The sequence below is a fragment of the Bubalus bubalis genome, chromosome 3, assembly GCF_019923935.1.
Source record: "Bubalus bubalis isolate 160015118507 breed Murrah chromosome 3, NDDB_SH_1, whole genome shotgun sequence".
Lineage (NCBI taxonomy): Eukaryota > Metazoa > Chordata > Mammalia > Artiodactyla > Bovidae > Bubalus > Bubalus bubalis.
This window is the reverse complement of record NC_059159.1, coordinates 33,850,028-33,871,634: the sequence shown is the minus strand read 5'-3', so window position 1 is coordinate 33,871,634 and position 21,607 is coordinate 33,850,028. Positions and strand designations below refer to the sequence as shown.

Here is a 21,607-nt window from a genome sequence, read left to right as displayed (position 1 = left end):
CAGGAAGCAACAGTTAGAACTGGACATGGAACAACAGACTGGTTCCAAATAGGAAAAGGAGTACATCAAGGCTGTATATTATCACCCTGCTTATTTAACTTATAAGCAGAGTACATCATGAGAAACGCTGGACTGGAAGAAACACAAGCTGGAATCAAGACTGCCGGGAGAAATATCAATAACCTCAGATATGCAGATGACACCACCCTTATGGCAGAAAGTGAAGAGGAACTAAAAAGCCTCTTGCTGAAAGTGAAAGAGGAGAGTGAAAAAGTTGGCTTAAAGCTCAACATTCAGAAAACGAAGATCATGGCATCCGGTCCCATCACTTCATGGAAAATAGATGGGAAAACAGTGGAAACAGTGTCAGACTTTATTTTTGGGGGCTCCAAAATCACTGCAGATGGTGACTGCAGCCATGAAGTTAAAAGACGCTTACTCCTTGGAAGGAAAGTTATGACCAACCTAGATAGCATATTCAAAAGCAGAGACATTACTTTGCCAACAAAGGTCCATCTAGTCAAGGCTATGGTTTTTCCTGTGGTCATGTATGGATGTGAGAGTTGGACTGTGGAGAAGGCCGAGCGCCGAAGAATTGATGCTTTTGAAGTGTGGTGTTGGAGAAGACTCGAGAGTCCCTTGGACTGCAAGGACATCCAACCAGTCCATTCTGAAGGAGATCAGCCGTGGGATTTCTTTAGAAGGAATGATGCTAAAGCTGAAACTCCAGTACTTTAGCTACCTCATGCGAAGAGTTGACTCATTGGAAAAGACTGTGATGCTGGGAGGGATTGGGGGCAGGAGGAGAAGGGGGGGACAGAGGATGAGATGGCTGGATGGCATCACTGACTCGATGGACCTGAGTCTGAGTGAACTCCGGGAGTTGGTGATGGACGGGGGCCTGGCGTGCTGTGATTCATGGGGTCGCAAAGAGTCGGACATGACTGAGCGACTGAACTGAACTGAGGAGTCGGCTCCAGTGGCCAGAACTGCAGGCCGAGGGCCTCAAACAGCAGAAATCTATTGTTCTGGAGGGTTGAAGTTCAAGATCAAGGTGTCAGCAGGGCTGGTTTCTCCTGAGGCCTGTCTCCTTGGATTGCAGACAGCTGTCTCCTTCCTGAGCCTTCCCCTTTGTGTCTGTGTCCTTACCTCCTCTTCTTCTAAAGTCACTCTACTGACCTCACTTAACTCATCACCTTTTTAAAAGAATTTTATTGTTATTTGGCAAGCCTTCTCTTCAAACTCTTTAGTTCATCTGTCTACCCAACCGGTCATCCAACAGTCACCAAGCCAAATCTCATGGATGCCAAGCACTGTGTCAAGCTGGGCATCACAAAGATTCAAAGATTCTGGTTTCCTGCACCAGAGGAGCTCAGAGTGCAGGACAGGAGTGACTGCAACCCAGCGTGGTCAGGGCCACCATAGCAGGAAGCCCTATGGAAGCCAAGGAAGAATGACCTGCTCGCCTGGGTAGAGGTCAAAGGCCACACTTGGGCTGGGTCTGGAGGGGGATTATCATTCTCCAGACAGGCCGGAGGGGGAAGGGACCCTAGAGAGAGGTGCAGCCATGCAAAGGCAGGGGGGTGCAGAGTTGGGCGCCAGGAGAGGGCAAGTGAGGAGGTGGGGGTAGGTTTATGAAGCCCCGTGCTCATCCCCACAAGGAGCACCCTCACACAGGGATGGCAGGGAGCCAGTGGAGAGGGTTCTGTTGGACTCAGAAGGACATTGTGGACGGCAACAAGAGGCTAGGGCAGAGTAGGGACACCGGCCCTAAGCCCAGGGTTCCTGGCTCAGTGGAAATACAAGGAATACTTACTAAGAAGCAGGTTAACAGAAAACTCGTCCATTCCAAGGTGGATGTCAGTCACCTTAAAACTGTCCCCCTTGGGGTACAGCTCTCTGAGAAGAATTGTTGCTTTTCCATCCCTCTCCCCTATAAACATGAGAAAGCCAAGTGCACATGCCTCTGTGACCGTCAATCAAGCCAGCTGCAGGTCCTCACTGTGACTCTTTCCAACCTGCTTGCATCTCACATCGGTCCCTATTTGCAAGAGACTTGCTGCTGTAGCTGAATATAGTCTTGATGATTTTCAATGAAACGTAATTTACACCTTCTGCTGCTTCCTTGAGAAATCATTTCCCCAGGACTGATTAAAAAACAGACCAGCCACCTAGAGTAACAGGGCACCCTGACCACGCCCTGGCACTCAATTCAGAAGCACAGCTGAATGGCACTCGAGTTGGCATCCTCTAAAGTGATCCTGGTGCGAAGAACTGACTCATTTGAAAAAACCCTGATGCTGGGAAAGATTGAAGGCAGGAGGAGAAGGGGACGACAGAGGATGAGATGGCATCACCCACTCAATGGTCATAAGTCTGAGTAAACTCTGGGAGTTGGCAACGGACAGGGAGCCCTGGCGTGCTGCATTCCATGGGGTCACAAAGAGTCAGACTCGACTGAGCAACTGAACTGAACTGAAAGTGATCCTGATGGGCAGAGAAGAGGGTTGGCATTTAGTGGACCGAGAGACTGGGCTTTTCAAACTGTGTCCCCCAGAGTGCTCAGGTTTCTTGGAGGAATCCTGGGAGTCACTTGAACAGGAGAATGATCAAGCCATAGTCCCTGGAAGAGCAGCACTGTGTCAGATCCCAGGAACCAGCACCAGAGAACCCCAGGTCTGGGAGACACAGACTTCAGGCCAGCTCCAGCTCCCCTGCCTCCATTCAGGCACCAACACAGTCATCTTCTTGGACCAGGGGCATGGTCGGGGCAAAGGGCTCAGGCCAGAGCTGGCTCCACAATCTCCCTGGAATGGCTAGTATTGCTTTGGCCAGGCTAGTCTTTCCCCACATGCTGAACACACTCGAAATGGCTCCACAGAGGACCCTGCACAGAGGAGGAAGAGGCCTGGCTACAATTTAATTCAGAATGTTTTCTCCTCAGGGAGGCAGAAGAGGTGGGTCTGAAATTCTCAACATCACCAGGCTCTCCACCAGCCATGCCCACCACAGGGCTCCTTGAGGGCATGCACAGATCAGGTCTCATCCCATGGCTGTCCGTATGAACCCCTTAGACAGAAACCTTAGCTCCCTGTCTCTGATCCCAAATTCCCAGTTGGTGTGCATCAGTCATCTGGCCCGAGTGGCAAGTGAACAATTAAAAGACTCACACTGATACTCTTTTTTTCCCTGAAGACCAGATGACCTCCTCTTTTCAAAAGAAGAGTCAGAAGTGGGAAGACAGGGACTTCTCTGGTGGTCCAGCGGTTAAGACTCTGTGCTTCCAACTGCAGGTAGCACAGGTTCAATTCCTTGTCAGGGAACTAAGATCTTGCATGCTGCTCAGAATAAATAAATAAATAAAGGTTTAAAAAAAAAAACCCTCCCTGCCCTCTCTGTGGCGGGTGGGGGGAGGGAGCTGTCGTGAGCCCAGAAAGCAGGCTTTCTCTGTGCCTGGTTAATAGGGGAATGCAAAGAGGGGACAACAATGAGCAGAAAGCCCTGAAAGTGCTGCCAGAGAATCAGATTATGGAGCCAGGGTGGAGGGGTACAGGGCACAGACAGAATCTCCCACTACTGTGCTTCCGTTCTACCCCCAAAGAACCTACAGCAGCCATACTCAGAAATTCGGCAGCTGGCTGGCTGAAAGAAGGAATCGAGGGCCACGTAGCAAACACATCAGCTTGAAAACATCCACAGGTCCTGTGACCCCCTCACTCTGAGTAGGACCCTACCCACAGGCCTCAGGAGGCAATCTTCTGCAAAAAAAACCTGCCCTTATAAGTGGGTTTATCTGCCGTAGGCTCTAAGATAAAATTCCCCTGGACTGCTGACCTCCAGCTAAGATTCTAATCTTGGTCACTTCCAGGCAGGTTTATCACATTCAGAGAGAATCCAGATGGGAGGAGATTCAGACAACTGTGACATTTCAAGAAAGGAATTTCTGGCTTAAGTTTGTGGTCGAAATGCACCATGACAAAGGGTCCATCCACAGAAAGGCAGTGATCCTCCTGTAAACACATCTTCAATGATGACCTGAAACCTGACGGTAAGAGACTTGACTTGGAAGAACCAAGATGGAAACTGAGTTAAGGTGACAAGAGCCAGAGAGACAAGGTCTCCACCAGAAATGGTGACCAAGAGGTTTGAACTGATGCTCAGGGAAGCAGGTTTCTTTTACTAAGAAAATAATAGCCAGAACCCTGAGTGATAGATGGCCACAAGCACATCCGGCTCCCTGACACCAGACTCTCTGCAGAGCACTGACATCAAAGGAGACAACTCTAACTAGCACAGCGATCCTCTGATACGGGTCTTGCTGTTGTTCAGTCACTAGCTGTGTCTGACTCCTTTGCGATCTGTACTGTAGCCTGCCAGGCTCCTCTGTCCATGGGATTTCCCAAGCAAGAATACTGGAGTAGGTTGCCTTTTCCTTCTCCAGGGGGTAGAAGGGAAGTAGGATTGTCATTTCCTTGCGAAGGAAAAGGTTGCCATTTCCTTCCCAACCCAGGGATTGAACCCACCTCTCCTGCATTGGCAGACGGATTCTTTACCACTGAGCCACCAGGGAAGCCTGACATAGGTCTTAAAGACATAGAAACTAAGGTCCAAGGACAGGAAAGCGACTGGCCCCAAGTTTCGCACAGCCAGTACTCAAACTCAGGTCAGATCAGCCCTGAACACCAACACACCAGACTGTCTACAAACCGAGGACACTCCCATTCTAAGACTCCAGAACTGCTGCAGGAAAATAGGGCTGTCTTGGAAAGTGAAACAGGCCCCAGAATACTGGGGTTGCTAGTTTTTATGGGCTGGGTAATGTAGTATGCTAATGAGTGGGAAGAATATTCTAACTATCTTGGAGAAGGGGCAGGGATTTCCAGGCATTGGGGCACTGCCCATCTTGGCCTTTTACGGTCAGCCTCAGAACTGTCATGGCATCTGGTGGCACGTCATTAAGGTGCTAATATATTACAATGAGCATATATTAAGGCTTGAGGTCTATGACCCGGAAGTCAAGTCATCCACCATCTTACACCAGAAGTGGACTCCTCCGCCATCTTGGGTCTAGTAGGTTCTGACTTGTTTACCTCACATCCTCAACGGCTGTTATCACTCTTTTAAAGACCGTGCCTGCCCTCTTCCCTCCTGTTTCAGGAGGGCCTGGTATGGCTTGCTGTGCATTATATACAAGGTGACAACCTTACTTCCCAGCTTTGCCTATACGGAGAAGTGGCTAAAAACGTGACTGGGAGGGGAGGCAGAAGCCAGGTAATGAGGGGATGCATAAGCAAAGGTAAGTCATGTTATATCATGAAGACAAAAAACCCCAAGCAAAGTCTTAACCAGGAATGTTCCTTGGCCAAACTGGCTAGAGAAATCACCACGGCATTTCTACAGAGAATGGACATCACCAAGGGACCAAAGGCAGAGCCAGTGCGGTTAGGGGCCAGGGCAGTAATCCAGGCAAGCGGAGGCAGGCCAAGCACAGAGCCACGTAGACCTGAGGGCTGCATCCAGGGGCCGCGGGAGACGCCAGCTTTGCGGCACTAACTCCATCTCCAGTTCTGAGCCTGAGACCATCAGTTGTTCTAAGCCCCACAGCAACACCTTCAGAAGAGAATTTCCCATCCAGGCCCTTGAAACAAATCTTCCTGTGGGCCCAGGACCAGCAAAGACGAAAAGGAATGCCTAAATCCTTCAGCAAACTCCGACACGTCACCTCTCCTGACATTTTTCTCATTATAAGAGCCTCTTCGGGGAACGTCTGAGCACCCAGAGGCCCATCAGACCCAGGTAAGAAGCAATTAAGACTAATTAACCCAGCCTGAGCAGCAACAACCATCATGCAGCAGTTTCCAATAAACCAGAACTGGCCAGCGGCTGCAGCTTCACTTGCTTTAAATAGTAGGATCTGGGTCCTGAAAAATCCAGAGAGGTGCTCTCCGGCAGTGCTTTTAAGAGTGTGGGCCCCAGACAAGCAGCATCTCCTTGTTAGACCTTTTTAAAAATGCAGACTCTCAGGTCCCACCCCAGACCCTCAGAATCCAAATCTACAGTCAGTAAGAGGCTCTGGTGACTTCTGCCTGTGGGTCGGAAGGCCCTGACCACAGGACTGCAACCAGGGAGCCCTGTACTTGATCTCAGAGGGGCCCAGGGAAAGAGGGAGTTTCCTCTCACCCCAGCAGCACCGCCGTCAATGGAAGTCCGGTAAAGCGGTAGCTCTCAGTATTGGTCTTGGCATGATTCCCAGAACATGGCGGGTGTAGACTCCACTAACAGTGTGTACAAGGTGCCTGGCTACCTCACAGGAGCCCTAGGAAACTTATGCGGATTCTGCAACCGGCCCAGGGTCTCTCAGGCAGCAGGGGCTGGGTCAGGATTTGAACCCAGAGCTGCCAGACCCTGACCCTGCACTCTTCAGCCATTTGGAGGAGGTTCTGTCCCTGCCCCTGAACAGAGTGTCCACACTGATGGTAGCCACAGGGCTCACATTCCAGCCCACAAACCAAACCACACAACACATCCAGCATCCCCTCGGAATGGGATCAAGTGCCTTGAGATGTGGGGACATGTTTTTCCTAACACATTGGTATCTGGCAAGACCACCCTGGGCTCTCTGTATGCTGTCAAGTCCATGCATACTGTAGTTAAGACCCTGGGCGTGCCATTCAGCCCTCAGCCACCTCTCTTCCTTACCTAGCCAGGGTGAAACATTCCCAAGCCCCACCTCCAACCCATGATGGCAATCAAGAGACCCCTCTGGGCAAATAGGAACACCAGATACCACCCTTCTGCCCACCATCCTACCTTTTTACCATCTTCAAACCTCTCAGATTAAACAGACTCAAATTGAGGTCTAATTCCAAAACCTGTGTTCTTTTCATGACCCTATGTAGTCTTACATAACCCATGAAGAAAGAAAAGTAAACTAAATCCAATCTAATTCCAGAATTTAATCATGGCTTGCAAACTTAAAAACCCCTTAGGGTACTCAAATGCTTTCCTACTCAAATTGAGGCTCAGAGGCCAGCAGCACCTGGAAGCTTGTTAGACAATGCAGAGTCTCAGGCCCCACCCCAGGCCCACTGAAGCCAGATCTGCATCTGAACAAAAGCCCCCTGGGATTTGCATGCACATTAATATTTTAAGTGCTGGCTTAATGTCCTACATGGTATGTTGCACAGGTGGATTCCATGTGCCCACAGCAAGCAGGAGGCCCCAGGCATCCAAAACCTTCTTTATAAATACGAAAATACTAGATTGAGTACAAGATTAGCTGGTAGAGATGCTAGGAAAGATTGAAGGCAAAAGGAGAAGAGGGCAGCAAAGGATGAGGTGGTTGGATAGCATCACCGACTCAATGGACATGAACGTGGGCAAACTCCGGGAAATAGTGAGGGACAGGGAAGCCTGGCATGCTGCAGTCCATGAGGTCAGAAAGAATCAGACATGACTTAGGGACTGACTGACACCATCATCAGATTAGCAGATTTTCTGTGAAGTATGTCCTTGATTATCCAGAACTCAACAGTTTCATTTTTCACTTCAAACACAACAAAAGCTTGTAGCTATTTATCAGTAAAACACTTGCTAAATGAGAAGAGTGGCCTCCAACTTCCTATTTCTATTTCTACTTTATATTATGAATCAAAAACAAATGACACTCTTCCATGAGCCATCGCTAAAATAAGGAGCCTGTGTCATGATTAAATTAGGACAAGGATTCATTTCTGTAGAAATTTTAAAATATCATCTCTAAAGAGTTTTTACAACTTAATTAGTTTTTTTGTTGACGAATCTGGGAGTTCTCTGTGCATCTGACAAGCAAATGAGAAGGGTGGAGAAATGAAGGCATTTGAGAAAGAACAATGGATGCAAAACTTCTGGAAAGGCTTTCGTTCCAGTAGAACAAGTTGTGAAACGGAAGTTTTTTTAGAGAAATCGCCTGCCAGAATCACCTAGGGGGGCTGGCACATCCCTGAGGGCTCCCAGAGAAGACCTTGGCTCCAGGCCTCGACTGTATCCACCGGGCCTTGCGGAGAGCCTAGCATACACAGTAGGTGCTCAAATATAAATATTTGTTTTTGTTGAACCAAACGTTGACAGATGTATTTACCGCAAAGAAAAAAAAAAATCACAGGAAGTCTGGGATCAGGCCAAGTATCACTAGTGTGCCCAGGGGCATGGCAAATGCCAGGAGAGCTTGGTGGAGGGGGAGCTGATTTGAAAGAATAGTAAGAGCTCATCCTGGTCTCAGTAGCTATGGGCCCGTGCTGGGGCTGAACTCCAAGGGAGCCTGTCAGACACACAGAGTCCCCGGCCTAACCCCAGACCTACTGAGTCAGAATCTGCATCCAACAACATCCAGAAACCTTGCTCTAGAGGTATCAAAGTCAACTTGAGAAGCACCACTCGGTATGGCCATAAAATACGGAGACTGAACTAGAACAGAAACAGAGCATCCCCCTGAGTGAAGACACACCCTGGTGGACACCAAAGCCGTCCATATACATGCAGCTCACTCCTCCTCTTCTTCTGGGCACCGGGCAGGACTAGATCACCCCACCCACTTGAAGTGAGGTGTGGCTGGGCTTTCCTCAATGACATCTGAGCACCAACGCCATGTGCCACTTCTGGGAAGAAGCTTTAAGAACCAGGTGCTGTTGGTCACCCAGCAAGATTCAAGACCGTGGTTGCTCCCTCATCCTGGGTCCTTCCTGGAGGGTCTCGCTGCCACCAACTGACTTGCTATAGACTGGCAGTGTGAGAAGAGGCGAACCTATATTGTTTTTAAGCACTCAGACTTGGGGACTGTTTGTTACTGCAGCATTCCCTAACCCATCCTGACTGACACAGCACCTAAGCCCCCAATGCTGCCATCTTCAGAACATCTGTTTCTCCCCGTTGAGAACAGCTCAAACACATCATGACTTGAGGACCTCTTTTTAAACCCTGAACAGCATTACTTAACTCAATTACCTTCTACACTCTTCAGACTTCACTCCATCATCTTATTTTCTCCTTTCCCCAGATTTCCCCATGTATTTATGCTTCTATCTTACTGTACCGTATGCTTTTTGGTAAGCTGCTTTACATCCTTTTTTCAACAAGGTGACAGACAGTCACACATACAGACACACCAGACTTGGCTCCAAATAAAATCTGGCTGTTTCCAAAAAAATCAAATGCACCCCTCGAAAGACAAAGATGTGCTGTTACTAAGGATATCTAAAAGAACATAGCCTTGGGCCAGGCAAGTACTCCTTCAGCTGGGTCTTTGCACAAAAGGATATGTCAGAGAATGCATGGGACACAGTCTCTGCTTTTAAAAAGCAGTTCATTCTTGGAAACATCAGCTCATTTTGCCTTGTCATCAGGTGAAATCTGAACCACGCTAACTCCATTAAAAACACTTAGCATCACTGACAAAAATGTTTTATTTTTCAAATTCAGCTGAATCCCTTTTGCATGGGTGGCCTTGTGTGAGGCACAGGTGAACCTTGTTTTAACCAGTTCCTCCAGGTGGGAAGGTTGGGTGTGGCCAATTGAGCTATAACAGAAACAGGCTGCAACGGGTATTCTGAGGCTTATGGCTTGATTCTTCCCGAGTCCAAATTTCTATATGTGGAATTGCTGGGGCAGAGGGCACATACATTGTTATGGTTTTAAGGTATATTGCCAAATTACACTCTGGGTAGCATATGACAATCTTCCTACACTCTTGCCAAGACTCATTCTGTTTTTATGTTGACGCTTTTCGTTAAAGCTACCTTTTCCAAAAAAAATTACAATTCTTTGATTACTAATGAGACTGAATATGCTGATGACTTTGCACATCTTTTATTATGAAGTGTCTATCCAAGTTCCCTGCCCATTCGCATACTGATGTGTTCCTGTTTCTGCTTTTTGGGAAAAAAAAATTATAAAAGTACTTCCTGCATTAAGGACATTAACTTTTCCCCAATTTTTATTTGCCTTTTAGCTCATTTTTGAAGGAAGAGGTCTCTGGTGGCAGAGCAGACGATTTGCAGATGAGGAAAATACCATAGAGTACATCGCAACAGTCCTGCAGAGGGAAGGCCCCTCACGTCCCCCATCAATCCACTGGCAAATTCTTCTGACTCAACCTGCAAGACATATTCCAAATCCATCCCCTTCTCTCTCAGAACCTCCACTCCCACCAACCTGCTCCCAGCTTTTGAACTCATCTGCTTGCTCCTGTTCCTGCCCTTTAAAACCCATCCTCCACACTACAGCCCAGGTGAGCTTTCCAAAACAAATTGGAGCATGCTAACCTGTCAATCACACCGAAAGCTATGAACCACTGAAAAAGAAAGGATAAATAGGGAATGTGATAGAGGTGCTAAATGTTGCTATCATGTTGTAATATCTGCTATCAAGATGAAAAGGCTGTATACCTTAATTTTACACAAGATGACAGGTCCAATATATTCAATGAAAAGAGACCATCTGTAGCTTGAAATCGGCCATGGCGGGAGTATTTACATCCCAGAAATTGGCAGATGCTACAAATCAGAACTTCCACCCTCCATCCCCGAAAGTTGATCAATAAACATTTACCAGCACATCACTGGAGGCAGAAGAAGCTTCAGAGAGTGTCAGAGAATGATACTCCGATTTTGTCCACCCAAAAACCGCTGAGAAGGAGTAGAGGGGGCTCCAGATAGAGAGACCCTTCAGACAGGAGATTGTCTCTGGCAAAAAGAGTATGGACGGACAAACAGAGAACCACACAGGAAAGCACAGGTTGGCAGAGGCCCAAAGGACACGGAGGAACAGCTGGGCCCTTGGAATGACGCTGTTTGCAGTTAAGTTCCCCAGAACATAAATGCAAACCTAGGGAAAGGCAAGAAACCTCAAATGCTTGACAGTGCCTTTCTTGCACTGTGTAGAACAGGTACTTAAAACATAAATTCATAGAGAAAAATCAAGTTACATATACTGTAGGGAGAAGGAAAGTAACTATCCAACTTACCTGCCTCCCTTTCTGCCACATCCCAAGCTTGTCCTTGCTCTCTAACCATTCTGGAATATTCTGGTTCTCTTGTATCTATCAAACATACTCCCCTCTTTAAGGTTATTTGCATTTGTAGAACAAACACTCATGCCCCAGATCCTCATGTGGCTGGCTCACACTCAGCTCTCTGCTCAGATATCCCCTCCTTGCAGAAGCTTTCTCTGACAGTTTCTGGAACCCCCCTTCCTATATCCTCAACCCCTAACTTATCACAGTAAACTGCTTTATTGACCCCATACTACTTTTAAATCATATATATATAAATTTATTTTTTTTTTTTGCTAGTTTACCATCTCCCCAACTAAAAGATAAGTTTCTTTTCTGTGCCTTTCGTTGCTTCACCTACAGTAGCATTCACAGCCTATTGTTAGGCACTCAATTAGGGATTGTTGAATGAATGATCAACTTCTGAACAGGGATTGGCAAACCACACACAGCCCAGAGCTAAGGAAGGGCCTGTCCATCTGTTTTTTCTGGCTGTGTAGGTCTTAGTTCGGAGAAGGCAATGGCACCCCACTGCAGTACTCTTGCCTGGAAAATCCCCTGGATGGAGGAGCCTGGTAGGCTGCAGTCCATGGGGTCGCCAAGAGTCGGACACGACTGAGCGACTTCACTTTCACTTTTCACTTTCATGCACTGGAGAAGGAAATGGCAACCCACTCCCGTGTTCTTGCCTGGAGAATCCTAGGGACGGGGGAGCCTGGTGGGAGGCCGTCTCTGGGGTCACACAGAGTCGGACACGCCTGAAGCGACTTAGCAGCAGCAGTGGCAGGTCTTAGTTACGGCACCGGGAATCTTCACTGCAGTGCACACTCTCTAGCTGTGGCTCGAGAGTAGCTGCGGCATGAGGGCTTAGTTGCTCCTTGGCATGTGGGATCTTAGTTCCTCAACCAGGGGAACCGCCTAGGTGGTCTAGGGGAACCACTAGACCACCAGGGAAGTCCCTGGCCTATCCATCTTTAAATAGTTGAAAATGAAGCAAAAGAAGAAAAATACTGCATGGCACAAATTCAAATCCCAGCGTCCATAAATAAAGTTTTATCAGCACACAGCCACACCCGCTGGTTCAGGGCTCCTCTCGAGCTGCTTCGTGCTCCACAGGCAGGGCTGAGTGGCTGTGACAGGGACCATATGGGTGCTCTCACAGCTTCTCACTGTCTCCGGCGCACTGCACATCACAGCACCGCAGCTATAACTTGAGGGCGCCGCTTGGCCCACAAAGCCGAAAATGTTTCCTGGCCCTTTTCAGAAAAAGTCTGCCAACACAAGTGAGGAAGGAGAAGGCTCTGAGGAACGTTTCTAAGGGAGAACAGACCAGGCTTGCACTCAACCGAACAGGAGAGGAAAGGTAAGAAGCGGTCGAGTCAGGTGACACTGGAGAGATGACGGTGACATGCACCGTCAGAGGGTTCAGAGGGTGGGGGGAGAAGGCACTTAAAGGAGGAGAGAGATTAAAAGTGTAGTATGGACATGTGACATGTGAGTCCCTGGGGACTGAGTCTGGCTACCAACTCAAGAAATGAGGGGAATGCAGTGAACCAGGAAGTTAACTTCACAAAATTGATCTTTATCAGATGGGAGACAGGAGAGACACTAAATGCAAAGGCAAGAGGTGGGTGAGTCCTCTGAGGAATCCATGCAAACCTGGTACCACATACCTGTCGTAGCTGAACCTCCACAGTGTCACCCATGCTCTGATGCTCCAAGGGACAAGCCAAACCTACCAGCTGGCTACCATTTCTACTTCTCTCCATGGGAATAAGCACCACCCAGGCACTTCCCTGGTGGTCCAGTGGTTAAGACGCCACGCTTTCAATGCAAGGGCCATGGGTTCGATCCCTGGTTGAGGAACTAAGATCCCATATACAGTTCAATCAAAAACAGGTGGGGGCAGGGAACACTATCCAGCAGCCTTGCCATTGCAGGCAGAGCGGAATCTACTTATTTTGCAATTTTAAGTGCTGGGGACCCGTGCTGACATTCTGTTAGAAAGCTTGTCATGTGGCTGCTGGGAGTAATAAGCGGGCAAGCTGGGAGAACCCCAACCTCTGGATAAAAATCCTAACACCTAACTTATATCCAAGCTTTCCTGGTTTACCAAACCTTTTCTTTCACCAGCCAGGTAGGGCCCAGCAACCGTGCTCGTAGACAAGGTCAACCAGGCTGTAGGATAAAAGTTGGGCTTTTTCGGGCTGGGAAGAATACAAGCAGGTCAGCATCTCATTCATGTTTCTAACTGGTAATGGACTCCGGGGATTCACGTGGTGGTTAACAGATGTCAGGGATTCCTGCCGACTTGTTGCTAAGGGAACTTTTGTGTGAAGATGCCCCGAATCCAGAGAATCCACAAACCCTGCCCATTGCTTTGAAGTCCCGAGGGGGTGGCCACTTGACCAGACCTGCACAGAGCAGTGAAGGGGGGAATGCTGCTCAGGAGCGGAGGCAGACAGACGGTGGCCGTAGGTAGAGTTTCACACAGCGGGAGCCACAAACGCTGGCCACAGCCCCCAAATCAAAGGGCAGGATGACTTTGTGAAGATGGCAGAAAGCACCTTAATCTTTTCAGTCACAATCACATGCTCCGCGAACCACCAGCCCTAATTATTTCTTTTGTGGACAGAGCTCATGACTGCCTTGAAAAATACAGGCACGAGGAACAAGGTCACACCCATTTTAGGTAATCTCCATGTTACAAAAAGAAAGGCCCTGTATTAAAACCAATCTGTGTAACATATCGAGCATCTACTAGATGTCAGGCAGTTCGGATGCATGATGTCCATTAACAACCAGCACCAAATAGCCCCAACTTGAAAAAGTTGTTTTGTCAGTGGCTCAGGAGACAGACCCAGGCTTCAGGCACAGAAAAATCTGGTTTCAAATTCTGCTGCATCATTAATCACCATTACAAAGAAATCCCTGGCATCTTTAAAAACAAAAAACAAAACAAAACATAAAAGGATGACGATGGAGAATTTCCTAGCAGAATGACCAAGTCTGTTCATTTTACCTCCCCGAAGCTCTCTCATCCATGTGACCTGGTGCACCTTCCCCTCTAACGGATCATCTGTCCCAGGTATTCTCCCTAGCCTTGTGAGGTAGCCAGTCTGCAAAATGGCCTTCAGTGAACCTTGCTTCCGTGTCACACCTGTACCCACACCTGTATGAGCCGCCCTCCTACCCTGAATCAGGGACTGGCCAGGAGACTCACTTTGCCCATGGAACCTGGCAGAAACGATGCGCCAGGTCTGAACCTGAGCCTTAAGGCCTGGCAGTTTGCACTTTTGCTTTCTTGGAAGTCAGTATGTTAAAACTCCAGCTGCTCTGCTGCAGAGAAAGGCACCAGAGGATGAGACACCACATTAGAAGCCACATAAAAGGCACCAGATGGGTGAGTGAATATGCCCTTCTGGAGGTTCCAACTCAGCGGAGCCTCCATGACCCCAACTCTGGCCACCATCTGATTGCAAATGCATGAGAGACACCAAAACCAGAAGAACAACCCAGCTGAGCCCCATCAATCCACAGAAACATGTGCCATAGTAACAAACAGTTGTTTTGTGACGCTAAGTTTTGAGGGGGCTTATTTCACAGCAATGGATAAAATATCCCTCATGTTCAACAGCACAGCCCACTTCCCCAGCCCAGCATCTCTCTCCCCCAGCAACATTCTGTAAACTTCTGCAACACAATCACCTGAACCCAAAATGGGAGAACAGGAGTTGGAGAGGAGGTGGTGCAAGGGTGACCCTCTGCAGCCAACTAGTTTGGCTGGCAAAGTCTCATATTCCATTACTATCTCTGAAGTCCAGGCCTTGCAGCCAGATTGTGGATGCTGAAAACAGCACCTCGCTCAAGGAAAGCTCTGTTGTATGTGCATTCCAATCTTATTACCATCCCCCCAACCCCTAGGATTAATCCCCAAAACCTCTAGAGGTTTCTGCAGATGCTTTACAGTACCTTCCAGATCCTTAATTCTCTCCATTCAAGGTAAGAGCATCACCTCAGCTCCTCCTCAACCATGTCTCTCTAAGCTCCTCGATCTCTTTGTGGTGGATCAGACCCTCAAGAAAGATGTTTCTGCTTGCTTTTATCTAAAGTGAAAGTGAAGTCGCTCAGTCGTGTCCAGCTCTTTGCAACCCCATGGACAGTAGCCTACCAGGCCCCGCCATCCATGGGATTTTCCAGGCAAGAATATTGGAGTGGGCTGCCATTTCCTTCTCCAGATATATCTTCCCAACCCAGGGATCGAACCTGGGTCTCCTGCATTGCAGACAGACGCTTTACCGTCTGAGCCACCAGATCCTCTACACTTTTGTCTAAGGGCCTTGATAATTCCTAGGCAGCTGTGCGTCTTATCTGTTATGCCTCCTCCCTTTTCTGGGAAAATTGGCTCTCTCCGCCTGTCACCCTCTGGAAGGTGCCCCATCCACTGAAGAGTGGGATCCCTGTGACCAGTCCCTGCCTACCAGGGCCCCTGATCTCTGCTTGGCGGAGGTTTTCCTGGAAGCCACCGTTTGGAAGCCAAGTATGTGCAGCCCATCCCCTCATTTCCTTGGGGTCTTGACCAAAAAGATTTCCCCAGGAACCAGGACCTCTGTCAAACTGGCCTCTGCTCAGGGGCTCACTGGCCACCAGGGCAGGTCTTTTGACCTCCCTGTCAGCGCTCAACTCCTCTCAACGGGGTGTGCTTCCCCTTTTTTTTTTCCACATGAACAAGGAGGAAATCCTTGAGGCGTGTCTATCTTGCACAGACGGCTCTCGATCTTTGGCACATTTTTGCCAAGATGGGGTTTCCTGACAGCACTCTATCAGAAACAAATGGTGCACTGGGGTGGGGGCTAGGCTGTGCATCCCCCCATCTGAATCCTGCCTCAGGAGCCTAGTGTAGCCCCTTCTGTCTGTACTTATATCCCCAACAGCTCCCCTGGCCTTCTGAACTCCATGCCCCTCTGCAAGCTGAGTGCGAGGCACCCCACTAGCAGAGGCTTACCACCTCTAGTACCTACGGGCTCCTTCTCTGGCCACCTGGTTTCAGCACCAACACCTGGCTGGCAGTCCTCCAGACCCATGATTCCCTATGCTGGCCAGTCCACCACCTGCGACCCCCTTGGGAGTTCTGCATTCCCTAACCCAGCCTATCTTTGGGGACTCGCTGCATCCCAGGGGAACCTACCTGCATATCCTCCATCCCTACTAACCTCAGCCTCGAGGTCCAGGCCTGCTCATGTATGAGATTCCCAGATACAAAGACCCTCCCTGTCAAAGCTGCATCTGCTTTTCCCTGAAAAGAGTCCTAGGACTCAGGCCCACTCCTCCCTCCACCTGTGGGAAACACAGCTGGCTCTGAGTGAAATCAAACATCAGGGTTTGCAGGAGAGCTGCTCAAGTGGGTAGGAGCAGCTGCCCTCATTGTAGCCCCAGCATCTCTGCCGCCCCTTAGGGACGCTGTCTCCGGCAGGCTGACCTCAGGAGCTACACAGACCCTTCCCCACAAGGATCTAGACCCTTCACTTGCCTTCTGGTACAGTGTGACCCAGGATATTGAGTTTAAAAGAGACAGAGGCCCAAAGGGTAATATTCAGCCAGCTGAGCTGCTAACCAACTACTCCTTGGCTGACTGCCTTCACCTTTTTCATTCAATTTGCCTGCCTACAAAAATGGGGATAGCTCCTTCCCCTTCCCAGGGCTGTCAGGGGAACTGCTGACAATGCATGGACCATGCCTGGTGCCTAGCAAGTGCTTAAAAAATGGGAGCCCCTCTCAGGGTTACTGCTCCCTCAGATGGGCACTGGTCTGAAAGCCCTTTAGGAGATAGGAGAGTCTCAATGTATATACCACAAACTGTGACCGGCACACCCACAACTGTCCCATCCGATCGTTCTGTTTGTCCCCTGGGTCTGATTCACCCTCCCTTTCATCCCAGGAAGGAAAAGCAGAGCCACTTCACTCTCACTAACACAGTGGACAAACCCTCCAACCTCACTCCCCACCCAACACACAGCTGGCTCAGTCCAGCCAGGGACGCTCCTCACCGGACATCCAACAGCCAGATTTCTACATCAGTGTTTCCTGGAAAAGTGTGGCCACCAGAGGACTCTACCACAGGAGCCTCTCCCAGGGCTTCTGGAATAGAAACAAGGAGGCTCCAGATCTTCATAAGGGGCCATCCACTCGCTTTCTTTCACACCTGAATCTCAGGAAGGGAGTTAGGAAAGCTGAGAAACACCTGCGCCTCCCCTATGCTGCCCGGCTCTCAAATTACAGAACCAAGAAGGTTTCCAAATAGCCTCAGTGGACAGCCCATGAAAGCTCCTTCCAGCCTCAACTTTGCTCAAAGGCTACTAAAGCCTCATAGGAGGGATTTTGTTCTCTGGACCTGAAAGAAACATCACTGTATCTCTATGAAGCCAGGCTCGATTTCTGATAATGTTTCCAGAGGGTTTTTCTCAGGCAAACTCACCCATAACCATTCCACCGCTATCTGGCTTTCTTTCTGTCTTTTTTGAGTCGCACAGAGCATTTTCAGTCAAAATTTGCTACTTTGTTCTTTGTGAAGTAGGTCGGTGGGGGGTGGGGGTTAAATTATTAATCAATTCAATCTCTATGATTTGGACAGTATTTTGCCAGAATATTTCCGACGACTCACAGTTAGTCTTGGCAGCAATCCTGGGGTCAGGCTGAAGGGGACGTCCTGTAAAACCACCTCCCACCCCCCACCAAAGGACTTTAGAAACTTCGGATCCCACTCAGGCTGTGACCATGAGCTCAGCGATTAGAGGACAGCGAGGCCTCCCAACTGTCACCCAGACAATAAACAGCCAGTCGACTTGGCTCAGCAGGTCCTGTGAAACCTGGGGCCGGGCCAGGACCCCAGGACAAGCCACTTTCCAGGTTCTGAACCTTGACCTAGGGGAGCTGGGCCAGGGGAGGGGGCGCTGGCTGGGGGCTGCGGCACCCCCGGGTCAGGCCTGCTGACGGGGCTCGGGCTGGTAGCCAGCCAGGCTCAGCTGACCAGTAAGTGGACGGCGCGGAGGCAGCCGGGGAGCTGACCCGCCGCAGCACGACTGTCCACGGGTCGGCAGGCTCGGGGCGCCGGGGCCACTTTTCACATCCCGATCGTCTGCACGTCTTCCCTAGACCGCCGGACTCCGCAGCCCTCCGGCGGCCCCGGCCACCGCCGGAACGCGCCCGCCCGCTCCCGAGCTTACACTGGCAACAAGTTCTCGCTTCCTCAGGGCGGCCACGATGTGCTCGAGAGGCCCGGCACGGGGAGCGCTCGGGGGGCGAACCCCGCGCTGCCCACGCCCCGAGGGCGCACGCCGCCTCCACCGCCCACAGGAGCGCGCGGCTCTGGGTCCAGCGCACAGAGGCGGCCCCCCGGGCTCCCCTCCGGCAGGGGCGGCTCCGGCCTCCCGGGAGCAGGCAACAGGTACGCGAGCGCGCCGGCCTCCCAGCCCCGGCCCTCGCCCCTTACCTCCAGCAGCTGCACGTAGCTCGCCGGGAACCAGCCGCGGAGTCCGTCCTCCTTCTCGCCTTCCCACCAGCCGCCGTCCGGGACCTGCAGCAGCGTGATGAGCTCGCCCGCGGCGAAGCGCAGCCCCTGGCCATGCCGCTCCCCGGAAAAGGGGTACAGGGTCCGGCAGCGGGCGCCGGACATGGCCTTGGCGCCGGGGCTCACACAGCAGCCTGCATCCCTGCCGAGCCCCGCGGGCTGGGCAGCGGCTCCGCGGGGTCCCAGGCGCCCGGCGCTCCGGGCTCCCGCGCTCTGGGCGCGCGCCGTCTCGGATGTAAGCGGGGGTCCCCGGGCAGGCGAGGGACGTGCACCCCGCGCAGGGAAACCGAGACTCGCTGGCTTCGGAGAGCGAGCGGCGACGCCCCCGGGCCGGGAGGCTCGCGACTCCCAGCTCGGGGCGGGGGGGCGGGGCTCAGGGGGAGGAGACCCAGGCGCCGCGGGCTCCGGAGACAACTTCCCGGGGACGCGGAACGCGGGCGTCCGCCGCGAGGGCCGGCCGCAGCCGAGGCCGCCCTGGCGCGCGGAAATGCGCAGCTCCCAGGGGAGGTGGGACCCGGAGCATCCCCCTCGGCCCGGCTCCGCGACGAGGGAGGGGCAGCGGACGTGGAGAGGGGCTGGCGGCCGGGCGGGGGCCCTCTCTGCGCGCGGGGGCGGGGCTGGGCGGGGGCTGGGCCAGGGCGGCCACGCCCGCTGAGGGCCGGGCGCTCCCTCGCAGAGCTGGCGGGTTACTCGGGAGGGGTCGCCGGGCTCACACCCCGACCCCGGAAAGCCGCGGGGTTAGAAACGCCCCTCTCTGCGCTGCCTGTTGGCCGGTGGTGGGCGTGCGCCTCCTCCGAGGTGCCGGTGAGGCAATGTGTTTGTGGCCGTCACTGTCAGGGTTGAACCTGGGGTTGAACTTGACTCACAGGAAACTGGACGAGGGGTGAGAGGCAGATTTGAAGCCCGACTCCTGAGCCAGGTGGCAGCCGGTGGGACCGAGTGAGGCGGCGACGGAGTCAAAACTCGAGTTAGTAGAATTGGAAGCAGGTCATTACCGATAAAGGGAGAAGAGGGGCAACAGCCCCCATCGTTTTACATGCAAAAGCGAGACCGGCCCAGGGTACCACGTCTCCTGAAACCGAGATGCGCCAAGCCGAGAAGTCTACACTCGTTTACTCTGTCAACAGACATTAGTGGGAGACTACTACGATCCACGCAATGTGCCAGGGACCTACAAAATTCCTTTGGACAAGCTCCTGCTCTGCTGGGACCAGTGGACCGCGTTGCTGAAGGAAGCTGACCTTTGTTTGAACTGAGCGGTATAGAAGTAAAAGAAAGCTTTGTTAGCCTACTCTATAGGAAAATTAAATTCCGTTTCCTAAACTGTGAATAGCTGAACCCCTTAATCTCTATGTATACCTCTAATTACCCACCCTTGCATCCTACTCAGTAACCTTTTATATTGAGTGCCAACAGTCTCAGCCTGTGCATTTCAGGCCGTCTACACAATACCTCCCCCAGCTTCATCATTCACTATGCTTGCCTGTGTGCTTAATCACTCAGTCCTGTCCGACTCTTCGCGACCCCATCTCACCCGCCAATCTCCTCTGTCCATGGGGATTCTCCAAGCAAGAATACTGGAGTGGGTTGCCATGCGCTCCTCCAGGGGATCTTCCCAACCCAGGGATTGAACCCAGGTCTCCCGCATTGCAGGCAGATCATCTGAGCCACCAGGGAAACACATGCCTGCCTAGATACCCTTTACAAAACCTGTCCAGCTGGGCTATAAGAACCTTGAGATCTCACACGTTTTTCTAGTGAGAATCGGTGGATCTCATTAGAATCACCTGAGCAACTTTTAAATGCTAGGTCCAGGCCCACCCTAGCTTCGAAAATCACTGTAGAGCCAAATTCTGCATTAAAGCTATCTTGCTGGAAGAGCAGCCTCAGCCTGGCCTCTGGCCAGGGGCAAGTTGACAAATACAGATGGTTTACAGTATTCCATCGATTGCAAATTTACTTTGCATGTCTACAATCGTGGGGAAACAAACTCTTGACTATGGTTACCACTAAGAGTCCCTTAAAGCAGAGCTGCAAAATTTGGTACAGAAAACAGTCACTAAAAGAAATTGACCTAATCAAGTCATAAAAGGGACTAAAATGTGTTGTATCGGGGCATATGTGCAGACTGACCTCAGGTTTCATATCTGATGATTTGAAACTGCATGGACTGCAGCACGCCTCCCTGCCTTCCTGCCCTTCACGATCTCCCAGAGTTTGCTCAAACTCATGTCCATTGAGTTGATGATGCCATCCAACTATATCATCCTCTGCTGCCCCCTCCTCCTCCTGCCTTCAATCTTGCCCAGCATCAATGTCTTTTCCAATGAGTCGGCTCTTCGCATCAGGTGGCCAAAGTATCAACTTCAGCATCAGTCCCTCCAGTGAATATTCAGGGTTGATTTCCTTTAGGATTGACTGGTTTGATCTCCTTGCTGTCTAAGAGACTTGCTATCTCAAGAGTCTTCTCCAGCACCACAGTTCAAAAGCATCAGTTCTTCAGCATTCAGCCTTCTTTATGGTCCAACTCTCATATCCATACATGACTACTGAAAAAAACATAGCAGTTGAACAGTATGAAAAGGCAAAAAGATATGACATCTGATGATATAACCCAGATCAAGTTAGGACAACTGGTCCAGAGCCTTCCTGCAACACAGAATTCTGTGGGATACCTAAAAACAACCTGCTATCCAGTTTGGACTTGAGAAATCTCCGCCTACACAGCATCCTATACACTTCAGTTCCAAATGACCTGCCCCAAACAGTTCTGCAGCACCAAAATTGGCAATGACTGTCAGTTTCTTCCGTTCTTTCATTTCATTCCTATAATCCTATGAGCTAGTGTGGCTACTGCCCCCAGTTTACAAGTAGAAAAACTGGGCTCAGAGGGTATAACTTGCCCACCCTCATGTGGCTGGTCAACAGCAGAGGTCAGACCTGCTTATTGTGCATGAAGCACTGCTTCCTTGGGTCCATTCTACTGGAGTCAGGAAACCCGTGCATCCTATGGC

The 21,607-nt window shown here is 50.7% G+C and overlaps 1 protein-coding gene across 3 annotated transcripts in view; it reads right to left on the bottom strand.

Annotated features, from left to right (window-relative positions):
- GAS7 (growth arrest specific 7) overlaps window positions 1-19,132 on the bottom strand; it is a 206,932-nt gene extending 187,800 nt beyond the window's left edge. The window contains exon 1 of one of the 3 annotated variants that reach the window (XM_006041664.4): window positions 18,516-19,132. In XM_006041664.4, coding sequence (XP_006041726.1) covers window positions 18,516-18,698 — 183 coding nt within the window. In that variant the 5' untranslated portion in view covers window positions 18,699-19,132. Of the gene's footprint in view, window positions 1-17,073; window positions 17,214-18,515 lie in introns of those variants that run through there. The other 2 variants (XM_006041666.4, XM_044939279.2) reach the window with 2 other exon arrangements.
- Window positions 19,133-21,607: the final 2,475 nt, after the last annotated feature.